Source organism: Nyctereutes procyonoides, unplaced genomic scaffold (assembly GCF_905146905.1).
Source record: "Nyctereutes procyonoides isolate TBG_1078 unplaced genomic scaffold, NYPRO_anot_genome, whole genome shotgun sequence".
Taxonomy (NCBI): Eukaryota; Metazoa; Chordata; class Mammalia; order Carnivora; family Canidae; genus Nyctereutes; species Nyctereutes procyonoides.
This window is the reverse complement of record NW_026575051.1, coordinates 22,479,778-22,492,435: the sequence shown is the minus strand read 5'-3', so window position 1 is coordinate 22,492,435 and position 12,658 is coordinate 22,479,778. Positions and strand designations below refer to the sequence as shown.

The following is a 12,658-nucleotide window of genomic DNA, read 5'->3' as shown; positions in this document are numbered from 1 at the left end:
GTATGAGTGGTGGGAGGGGCAGAGAAGAAAGAAAGAGAATCTCAATCAGACTCCACCGAGCATGGACCCCAATATGGGTTAAATATTTAAATATTTAAATTTATTTATTTATTTATTCACACTTATTCCTAAGGAATTCCTCCTGGTAGAAAACCAGCATTTCATTTGGTAGTTATAAATTGTTGTATGCCTGGCATTGTTCTAGACACTGAGGATGCACCTGCAAAAAGAAAATAAAGAAACTGGTTTAACAGAAACTACACATTACCTGGGGGAGACAATAGAAAAATTGACAAACCAACAATATAATTTCAAATAGTAATAAGTTCTATGACAAAAAAAAAAAGGGATGGTATCATAAGACATGAAGAGGGATTCAGAGTGATCCAGAGCAGGCCTTCTTAGAGACTTTCTTTGAGGACGTGACAAGTGAGCTAAGCAGGAGCTAGCTATAGGGGGTCAGAGGAGGTTAGACATTGTGAAGACTCTAAAGCTAGAATACATGCACTCAGTTCAAGGAAAATACATGTTGCTACAATGATGGATAGTCCAAAGGATACTCCTTATACAGATGTGTATCCAAGGACTTATCTCTGATGCATATATTCATTTTGCTTCTCTAAAGGCTAGTTCATTTATTCAGGGAATAGTAGAAAGTATCTCTTAAGTTTATCAAAGTCAAGGGATATACAGAGTTTTTAGAATTTTTCAAATTTGGAAGGTAGCTTCTTAATCCTGCAAGAAAAAAACTAGTGTGCATTAAAATCATATTGTCATATAATGCAAATACCTGTGTGTGGATACACATGTTTTAATTTTTATGTTTTTATTTATGTTTTTATTTTTATGTCGTTTTAAGTTTTTAAATTCTTATTTTCCCCTTTTCCACTGAGACAGTTTTGCCTCCCAACAGTGACCAGTTGCAAAATTCACCATGCCTGGGGGAAAAACACATAGATTTATAAACTAGGTAATCTTATTGACTTTCAGGAATCTATGAGTCACCATCACCATCTCTGATGACTTCAAAGAACAAGGTCTTTCTAGGCTTTCCTGAGTCTAAAATATAAATCAAGTCCAAGCCCATAAATGTCCTAATAATTATGAAGACTTTTTCCTGCACCAGCTGGTGAAATTTGTTAATGAATTTCTTTTTGAGCTTTCTAGGTTTGGGGAACTTTTATAGTAAGTATTTTCATTGGAGAGATTAAGTTTTTAGCCATTCTTTTATAACCAAATTTGACTCAGTTTCACCTAATCACAGAATTGTTTCATAAGCACTTAACCATACCTCTCTACTTCTGTCTCTGAAAGACCAGAATAATCTGCACATTTTAAGAAAGACAAATTGGTTTCAAAATGGCATTTATAAGGAATATAGTCCTCTACCAAACTGGATGACTCATCAAATTCATTCTAAATTGATAAAATAAATTATTATAGACAATGGCTTTCTGACCCCATTTCTAGCAATGTAGTGATAACATCAAAGGCATGGTTGTAAACCATGTATCTTATAAATTCATTTTATAGTCACTGAGTTGGAATAAAAAGTCACTGAAAATCTAGAAAAGGATGCTGCAATTATTAATCACTGTTGTATTCCCATTATGAGCTAGAATAGCAAATAAAAGGTTTTAAACTAACAACAGCTTTAGAAATTTTTAAGTGTTACCATGTCAATTTGTGGAGAAATGTTCCCTGTAATTCCCTAATGGTTGCCCTGGGGTCAATATAGTATCATCTTCGATTATTTGAATGATGAAATACCTACTTAAGATAAAATATCAAAGGAACATATTTAGAAAGTTACAAATAATTTGGAGTAAAAATTTTGGGGCTTTAGTTGGAAAATATGAAAAACTTTCATTAGATCTCAAATTTTTATCTTTGTATCTCAGTATGAGGTCAAAAATAATTTAAAGGCCAAAAAAATGGATAGTTAGGAATATAGTGACCCATCAAAACCTCAAAAATAAGTTATTATGAAAATCATTTCAGTGAAAAACTATACAGAATTTGGAAAATGTTAATAGAGCTATGGCATGTAAGAGTCTTCAGGAAAGACATATGAAGGGAGAAGAAATGTGTGGGAGATATCAGAAAGGGACACAGAACATAAAGACTTCTAACTCTGGGAAATGAACTAGGGGTGGTGGAAGGGGAGGAGGGCAGGGGGTGGGGGTGAATGGGTGACGGGCACGGAGGGGGACACTTGACGGGATGAGCACTGGGTGTTATTCTGTATGTTGGTAAATTGAACACCAATAAAAATTAATTTATAAAAAAAAAGGAAAGACATATGAAAATTATTTTAAAGATATATTACTTCTTGAAGAACCTGTCTGGGTGGCAGAGTTGGTTGAGTGTCTGACCCTTGGTTGGGGCTTGGTCATGATCTCAGGATTGTGAGATTGAGCTCCACATTGGGCTCCATGCTCAGTGTGATGTCTGCTTTGATTCTCGCTCTCCCTCTGCCCCTCCCCCCTGCTTTCTTTCTTTATAAAATAAATAAATAAATATTTTTTTAAAAAAGCTTTAAAAAATGAGAAATTACTTCTCAAATTGAAATAGTCTACAAAGTAAACATAGCAACAGTTTTTGCTTTTAGTCATCTCCCTCTTCCCTTCCTTTGTTTCCTCTTCATTTCTCACTTTCTGCTTTTCTCTTTTCCTTCCTTATGCAACATAATCACAAGAAATCCAAGAGTAAGAAAGAAAGTGGGAGCTTCAGGGCAAAGCTGTAACGTTTTGTAATGTGATCTGAAAAGTGATATTTCTAGTATCCTACAAGTGATTATCTAGAAAATATTGATTATGTCCTGTATTACCAATTTTTGTTTTCATTGAAGCAGGCTTGATTAAATGAGCCCCAAACAAAACACAAATCCCAGTGAAAACTTTTATAAATATCTTTTACAAATATTATTCACAAATAGGTTTATTCTTTACATTATACCTACAATGCTCTATGAAAAATGCAAACTAATGACAGTGCTATCCTTTAAGTCTTCAGAGCCTCCTCTAAACTGCAATGTCAAAGCTAGATGAGATCTCCAGTATGATACACAAGGCCATTAATAACCCAGTCCTCAGATACTGCTCCAGCTTCATTCCTAGACTCTCCTCATCTGCACTTACTTACACTGGAGTTACCCAATTGCTTAGCATTCTCTTCATAGCCCATTCTATTTCACGCCTCTTTGATTTTGCTCATGTTGTTTCCTCTGCTTAGAACATCCTTACCCAATTTTTTTCACCTGTGTAACTTGAATTCATGCATTAATACGCAGCATGGGTGTCATTTCCTTCTGAATCTTTCTCTAATCCCCCAAATGGAACTAAGTGTCCTTCTTATATGTTTCCACTGCATCCTGTTACCCATCTATCAGAGCACTTGTCACAATTTACTGAGATTATCTGTTAACATGTATATCTCTTCAACCAAAGTACAGGCTCCTTGGTTTCTATTATCTTTTTATACCCTTGATTCTTAGCACAATAGCTGGCACAAAGTCTCCCAATATTTATGTTATTTCCATTGGCAGAGATCCAAAATGTGAAATGGATATATCTTATCAGCTTCTTTTAGGCTTATGCCATTAGGTACTTGATTCCTCTAACTCCCCTTATTCAGATTCCATGCATGTTAAAAAGACTTTTAAAAATACTTTTAACTATTGCATAGTTAGACAGAGACAGTGTTCCCTCATGCTTTCTGTAATAGAGACAGTGTTCCCTTATACTTTCCAGTCCTGCTTGCAGTTAGGTTGGTAAAATATTATTGGTTTTGACCAAATGATTATGGGCATGACTGACATTGTCAACGCTTGGCAAAGGTAGTTTAGAGCCAGTATATTTTCCCAGTTTACTCTTCTACTATGAGGCTACTTGATACTTTATAGGCCTAATAACTCATCCCTGAATTTAAAAATTTAAAATAAGAAACTTTATTATCTAACAGTTTCTAAAGTGCCTATGAGAAATTTAGTGAGATAATTCGGTCTCAGAGTATGTTATTAAGTTTCAGCCAAGCTAGGGGTTGGCGACATGATGATGTTATGTTCTCTCAGACTGGCTGAAGGATTTGTCTCCAAGATATGGAGTTGTTTGCAGGCCACATTTCCTATATGGTTGTTGGCTGGATATTTCAATTCTTTACTCTGTGAGTTGCAGAGCAATTACTTTCTCCAGATCAAGAAATCCAAGAGCGAGAGAGAAAATGGGAACCCAAGGCAAAAGCTGTAACCTTTTATAATGTAATATTGAAAGTGACACACTATCACTTTTGATGTACATTACTGGTCACCCAGACCAATTCTGGCACAGTGTGAAAGGGAACTACACAGGGTGTAACTATGAGTTGACGGGGAACGTTGGTAGCCAGTTTGCAGGCTAGTTATGATGGAGGCCAAATATTGAGGTGGTACATAAATCATGAAGGACTCTTTACCCATGAGTCATTGTATGAAACAGATTCTCCAACCCACATTAAATGTTAAGCAGACAAGAAATAAACTTCTGTAGCATAGAGCCAATGAAAATTCAGGCTTACTTGCTACTATGGCATAGTCTAGCAATTCCAACCATTAAAGCTCTTCATGTAAACATGACTATTATGGAAGAGACTATGATGATTGAAAGAACTTCAAATATTCTAAGATTTGTAAAAATAACTCCTTATTTTAAATCAAAACACCGGAATTATTACCTTTTCTTTTTTGCCAGGTTTGTGAATTTGGTTAATGTGCACCTATACTCAGAACATTAACAAAATCAGGTATTAAAGACATAGCTGAAGGCCAAACAAAAGTGGTTAGCATCCCTTACCGTAGTTTCCTGGAATACAAGAAACTGACAAGCTTTTCTCAAGCTGACACACAACGCTTTGATATTTCCAGTTACTCAAACTTTTAAAATAATTTTTAAATCATTTCAAGTATTTAATTCATGAAATAAGACCTACTTCATAAAATTGTTTTGAAGAGTAAGTGATACAATATAAATGTACTAAAGTCTTCTGAAGAGTAAGATGCTATGTAATTATTAAACATTGTTCATATATATTTGATATTGAAAGAAAAATACTGGAGAGAAAAATACTCACTGATGATAATCCCAAAATATTTTTAAAGAATTAAGTACATATTTATTCTGAGCAGTTTGCTTTGTTTAGGAGAAAATAGTTCTGTTGGAAAAAATTTTAATGCTATTCAAAATATATATCCTATATTCATTTACTTGGTGAAAAGATAATCCTTCATTGAGAACAAAAGTATAATGAATAAATTCAGCCCAAAGAGTCAGCAATTCAAAAGACTGATCATATATGTCATGTACTTCATCCAATAGCATCTCAAAGTGTTCCACTGTCTGCATTCAAAGGTCATTTCATGTCTGGTGTGATGGGCAATGCTCTTTGGACATACATAACACCATTATGCTCCAGGAACACCATAATGTGATATAAAGATTGACTATTTAATCACATCAATACAAACTTATGATTTTTTGAAAAGTTAACAGTCATTATAAAAGAAAAAAATAAAATACGGGAGTAGGTGGTTTGAAGACCAAAAACGAAGAAAAAAAGAGATCTTTAGATTATTTGACATGTTAAATGTTTAGTTTCTCAGTCTTATGCTGTATCTAAAGACAGCACATTCAATAATAAAATAATCCTTGGCCACAATTATCTAACATTTACCAGTGAGTCACTCCACCCCCATCCCAAACAGTCAAAAGTGTATTATTTTGGCAGCACCTATTTTACCTTGAAATTTTCTCTTGTAAAGTAACCCTAGCCTGACCTTGATTAGCTTATCAAATGAGCTCATCCACATAGCTGAAGAACTGTAGTCTATCAGAGATATAGCATGGCAACATGCCAGAACAACTCTGTAAATTGTCTAAAGGGCACATCTAAGCATCACTTCCACTCTTTTTTCTTCTGTATTTCTGAGTCAAGATTAGAAACAAGACAGGCAGGATGAAGTAATGGAACACAGCTGGATCATGGGAACTGATCAATCCATATTTGAAACTTAGTTCTGCTCCTAACTGATTAAACTTTGGAACAAGTTAAAATAGCTTTTGAATTTCATTTTCCTCATTTGTAAAACAAAGCTATTACTCTCCTTCTTATAAGTTTGCTATGAGGCATCAATTATAGATATATTCTGAATAAATGAATATATATATATTCACTGTGGAGCTTAGCATTCAGGACTTAGCATATAGTACTCAATAAATATTTGCCTTTCAGTGAGAAAGGGAACTAGAGATGAATCCTTGCTTCCCCTATCACAGGTCACTGACTGACTCCTATTAGTGAGCCAGTAGTTAACAGAACCTATATACCTACAGTTTTGGTCTATGTCATAATGCTCTAAGAAGAAAGATAGAAAAAATCCTCTTTCACTTGTAAAAGAACACCAGCAGTGTATACTCCTGAAATATGGGGAGCTGAGTGAGAATTTAGGAGCTTTGGAATGCTAACACAGCTGTAGTACATGAGGATTTGCATATATATTCTAGAATATAGAGGATGAAAATGAATGTAAATGCATATGTATATCCTAATGAAATCAATAAAAATTTTAAAGACTGGAATATTGTATTTGAGTGTTGAATTTGGCCTCTTTTGAAAATTGGTATTATTTTCATTATTTCATTTTCCTCATTTTTTCCAAATATAGGAAAAAATCATTACATTTAAATTATCAGTAGCACATATTATCTCATTATTGTCTGTACATGATAAATGTTGCCGTTATCTAGGCAGTAGCCACTTAAAAAGTTATCACTGAGATTCTGTTTAAATAAAAAACATGGTTTATTTTACTCAGGAAAACTAGGTGGGTATACTTTTTTGGTAAGATTTTATTTATTCATTTGAGAAAGAACTCGAGCTAGAGAGAGAGCTCAAACACACTCAGAGGGAGAAGGAGTGAGAGAAGCAGACGCACCGCTGAGCAGGGAGCCCTAAGGGGCTGAAGCAACTAGATCCCAGAACCCTGAGATCATGACCCGAGCTGAAGGCAAACGCTTAACCTACTGAGCCACCCAGGCACCCACAGTAGTTACGGTTTTAGTAAAAGTGTGACAGCATCAGTTTAATTCTTATTCAGATAAGCATATGTTACATTCTGTTGCCAAAAACACACACACATTTAAAGCTCAGTGGCTAATGTTACCTTTTACAGTCATTATTCATGTTTCTATCAGGTCATGACAGAAATGAGTAATGTATTATCTCTAACCTCTTTCTGTCTCCTGTGTAGGAAAGGGTGGGTTTAGAAACACCCACAGATGTGAATTGGGCATTAGGAGAAACAGGAAATAAATGTTTCTTAGGCTTAGAAGTAGTGGGAACTTGTAACTCTGCCAGTTCCATATCTGGGACATATGATTAGCTCCATAAGAAGCAACCCATTACAGATATTCCTCATCCACTCCATTTAGTTTAAATGTTATCAGGTAAATTTCTTAATAGGCAGTGTGCTTCAGCTGAGTTAAATCAACACATCACCTGTGTACGTGTGTGTACACATGCTATTTAAAACACTAATAGTGATAGACCTAACAACAACCCAACAACCACCCAAAACTCTGAATAAATGGGACATTGTACAGGCAAATTTAAGCTGACAGAATTTTATACTGATGGTTAGCAAAGGCTTTTTACTGACAGTCAGGAAAGCAGTAGTATGAAGGCACTAAACACCTGCTATGGGATGAGTGGGTGGAGCTGGTATGGAAAAAGCGAGCAACATCTGCCAACTCCATTTTACTAATAGTTTTTAGGAAGCCTCTCAACTGAGAGAAAGCCTAGAACAGAGGTCACAAAGAGTTGCAGAGCTACAGAGCCACAGACTGGCCATGGAAGCAGAAGATGGTTGCAAACTACATCATGGAGAGATTTCAATAGTGGGAATGAAGGGATAGAAATTGGCATTCAGTGTCTACTAGGTGTCAATAAAACTACACACACACAGATGTGTGTGTGTGTATACCTCTGTGTATTTGATATTCTTATAAGATTTCTACAAGGCCTGCATTATCAACCTTAATTTTCAAATAGAAAAAAACAGACTTAAAGAGTTCAATAGCTTGCTAATGGTCACACAAGAAGCAAGAAGCACAGCTGGATTGATGTCATTTGTTGAATATTCTCCTCATTTTTAATATGGAGACAACAACAGGGAATATAGAAGTATTCCAGGTAAAAAATCATGATATCTTTGAATGCAGAAGTAAGAGAGGCATAGACTTACTCATTTCCTCCAGCTGTTTAATGTTTGAATTGAATAGAACCCATCATTCTATCCAGTTTTAACTCAAGGAAAAATAAGTAGAAATAACATCAAATATATTCCTATGAGTGTCCTGAAGAGCTCTCCCTCCAATACACAATTTTAAAAACATAATATTGCTCAAAATGTACTGGTCAAATAATTGAATGCATCTATTTGGCTATAGTACAAGACATACTTAGGAATAGGTTATATGTATCATAATTTTGAAGATACTGGAAAAACACTCTGTCCAAAAAGAACTCTGTCCTATCATCTTTTCTATGACCCAAAATTCTATAAGTAGACATGCCTATGTCTTTTATTAGAATACATACACTCAAGACATTTAATGTAGAGTAACTTTTGTCTTATTTTTAATGACTTGTGTTGCATTTTTTTCAAAGAAAACTGCTTTCCATCACTGGGAAGAAATATCTGATACAAATAGGAGAAGGGACACAATGAGAGAGATGAACTGTGGAGAGAAGAAAAAGAGATGGAGATGATCAAGACTTTGTCATTCTGCTCAGGGCATATCCTGTTACATCACTTTACAAAAGAACATTGTGGGGGAAATGACTTCTAATTGATCATATTGTATTTGAAAGTTCAACAAGGTTGAGATTTTCCAAGTAGTCAGTTACATGAAAGTACAAATGGTGAATGGACCCAAAGGGTCAGGGATTACATCTGCTGCCTACACTGTGGTCTTTCACCTTCATATCTAATGTTGCCTCTTTATCTTGCATGAATAATGTTATTCCTTATCCTGCCACTTTATGCATAAGATTACTTTTACCAAAGGGGCAAAAAAGCAATTCTCCATCTAATCCGTTTTGCAAATTTGACAGTGATATCAAAGAGCAGGAAGTTGTCTGTGAGTAATGACACACTGATCATTTGTTTAAATGTCAAACTTAAACTTCATCAACTTTCAGGGAATATGTCAGTAAAGAAAGGGTTTCAGTTCACCCAGAGAGGATTTCACTGAGATTTAGTCCTGAAGAAAATAGCTGTCAGTATTTTGAGAGCACAGTGCTTTGTGTAAATTTTTCTTTTTAAGCTGAATGAATTGGCCATTTCAGCACTTGGGGCTGTGGACAGTGCTCTCTTCCTTGACCTTGTGAAACAGGTAGAAGTGTTTCCTTCTGGAGGCGAAAACACTCCTCTGGCTAACAAACATGTACCCCTAAACTATGTAACTAGAAGGTGAAGACTATGCATCAACATTCTGTGTAAAACCAGAATAAAGTAAAAGCAAAGGGAAACAAATTTTATCACATTATTTAAGCCTGAAAAACAAATCAGGGAAGGGAAATAGTTATCATTTGCAGTTACTCCTGCAAAACAGGTCAAATTTTTACTGCAATGCAATAACATTCCTCTCTGGATAGCATTTTGTTGGAGACAATGACAGAGCTATTAACCCTTCATGGTAACTTATTAACAGTAGACATAGATGCGAGAGAGAACAGGAAGTACATTTTCTATGCTTGCAGACAACAGGAGCAAATTCATTCTCTCTATACTTTCTAGCTCTAGAGTAGAGTATCCATGGAGAATTCTGGATCTAAAGTCAGAAGAAATGGAGTTGAATGTGAATCATGTTCTTTAATGAGCCATTTCATTTCTCTAAGTCTTGTTTCTTCTGTCAAATGTGGGTTACTTTGAGGATTCTGTGAGGGTTTATGTGAAGGGGTCTGGCACATGGTAGGTATTCCTTGGATGTTAAATTTAGATCACTTACTTATCATTAAGTGTTGGCATAGTACAGTGATATGTTTCTATGCTGATGGTCATATGTTTTAATAGCTCTAACTCTAAAAGCGGATGCCAGGAAGGGAAGCAAGAAAGGCATGATTATTAACAAACTTATCCTTATAGCAAAGGACCTTAAGCATGTGCACATTCACCTTCATTCACCTTGTTTGCATCACCCAGAGAGAGATTCCCTTATGTTTACCTTTAAAACATGAGCAAAACAGAAGTAGCTTGAAGATAATACAGTATTATTTAAAAAAAAAGTTTTCAGAGGATTCATATCTCTCTTGAAAAATAAGATTCTACTAACTCTCCGCAGAATGCTTCTCAGTCACATACTACCAACTACTCTGCCTGCCGAATTGATGAAAGACTGCTCTGAATGCTTCCTACCCAGACTGACACACTTGGGCACAGAAGGTAAAAATCAGATCAGTGCTGAAACCCAGTAAGTTCCTTATCATCCTCCAGTGCAGCTACAAATTCTTTGCTTTGGACTTCAAAGCCACCCAGCCTATCTCCCCTCACTCATCTTCCCTTTTTATAACTGAAAATCAAGAGCCTCTTCTCCTAGCTTCCCCCATCTCCTCCTGTCATTTTCAGCAGAGATTGCCTCCACACTGCCCTCTGCATCTGAAACACCTCCCACTTTCCATTCATCAAGGTACACTCTCCTTCCATTCACAATTCATGTTAAGTCGTCCCTCCCTTCCAAAGCTTTTTTTTTTTTTAAGTGGATTCCCCAGCAGCCCTAATAAACTCCATCATTACAGCCCTGTACCCTTCTGTAACCCTTCCCCAACACTCAGAAATTGTGCTGAGGTGGGAAACGGACTGGAATATCTATCTTTGCATAGGAACTCAGACAGGGGCAGACAGGGAGTCCAGCGTTAAGCTTTTCTCGTCTTTGGGGGGGGAAAGACCCATTATAAAATATCCCCCAAGCCTGGCAACAAGCAGGCTCTCTCTCTCTCTCTCTCTCTATATATATATATATATATATATATATATATATATATATATATACTCATATATATATGTTGAGCGGATGAATGAATGAATGAATGAATAGGCAGATGAATGATTGAGATCTCTTTGGTACTTTTCTCAGATGCCCCTCCTTCTTGCTGGCTCCTAGCATGGTTCCTGGTTAATTCAGCTTCTGTGCGCGAGTGCCCCTCCGTGCTTTGCTTCTGTCTCCACTCCCTGCCGTTCCATTACCACCTCTAGACAGAGCCTAAACCTCCAAAGGGCACTCTACCTAGCTCACAAATCCTTTGTGACTTCAATGGCCACAGAGAGCTTGCTTGCTCCTTAGGAGCCCAGCTTTGCATTCTGTCGGCTTTACCTCTCCAGAAAGCCCCCCCCTGAAACACCCGGCTACGTTACACAAAAGGATGACTAATTTCCCCACATCCAACCAAATCCACCTGGAGACCCTGTCGCGTTGCCCCGGTCTGGGCGCTTTGCAACCGAGGTGATGGCAGAAGAGAACGCGCTTCCCCGCTCCCCCCTGCCCAGAAAGGGATGACCATTCCAGGGCTCGGCTCGCTCCTGGTTCCTAAAATCAGAAAACTTTTTTTTTTTTTTTAATGGAAAACCCCACCCCGAGAGCAGCGACCTCTTTGTTTGCCTCCCAGGGGGGAGGGAGGGGTCTTCAGAGCCTTGGCAGCCCCGCGCAGAGGGGCCGTGACAGCCCCCTGGAGGGCTGCCCGGGGCCAGACTCACCCAGGACGTTCCCGACGAGAGCCACCACGAACACGATGATGTAGCCAGCGATCAGGACCCACTCGTATTCTTTCGGGTGTAGGTATTCCCTCCACAGGTACCGCAGGAATTCCTCGTCGTCATAGTCGGTGGGGTTTAAAAAGGGCTCTTGAGTTTCATTCAGCTCGGGAGCGGATGACCAGTTGCGACAAGGGGGGGAGTCCTCCAGTTTGGTACCGGACATCACGGGCTCGAGTCCGGCTCCGCTCAGTGCCGCAAGCCGCTCTCCGCCTGCCCCATGAGCACTGTGGTTTGCGGTGCGAAAGGCGGCGCGGAGACGCGACAGGAGGCTCCAGAGCAGAAAATGACGTGAAAAGTTACTGAGCCAATGCCTCCGGAGTCTTGCGCCGGGCAACTTCTGCGGCGGCGGCTTCTCGGTCTTTGCAGACGATTTTGCACCGGGAAGACAGGCGGCTGAGGAACTAGGGACCCGGCACCGGAGGCTGCAGCAGGGACACCGGCAGGAGAAAGCTACCTCGGGCTCGGCTCAGGCTCAATTACTCCTCATTCCAGCGCTGAAGCTGCAGCCCACAGCCTCCGCCCGCGCCCAGGGAGAGCAGAAGCCGACGGGGGGGTGGATGGGGAGGTGGAGGGGGGTGGGGGGGGGTCATGAAAATTATTTGAACCTATTGCTCCGTGGGTTAAATCTCCCTCTCTTCTACTTTTCTCCTCCATCGCTCACGTGCGGTTTCCATAACCCATACATGGGCAGGTGTAGGTCTATGCACCGGGCAAGGACGTCCACACATGGTTAATACAGGCTCTGTTTTTTATTTTTTTTAATTTTTATTTATTTATGATAGTCACACACACACAAACACACACACACACAGA

The 12,658-nt window shown here is 38.3% G+C and overlaps 1 protein-coding gene across 1 annotated transcript in view; it reads right to left on the bottom strand.

Annotated features, from left to right (window-relative positions):
* HCRTR2 (hypocretin receptor 2) overlaps positions 1–12,008 on the bottom strand; it is a 106,098-nt gene extending 94,090 nt beyond the window's left edge. The window contains exon 1 of the mRNA XM_055330857.1: positions 11,786–12,008. Coding sequence (XP_055186832.1) covers positions 11,786–12,008 — 223 coding nt within the window. The remainder of the gene's footprint in view (positions 1–11,785) is intronic.
* Between the last annotated feature and the right edge of the window lie 650 nt (positions 12,009–12,658).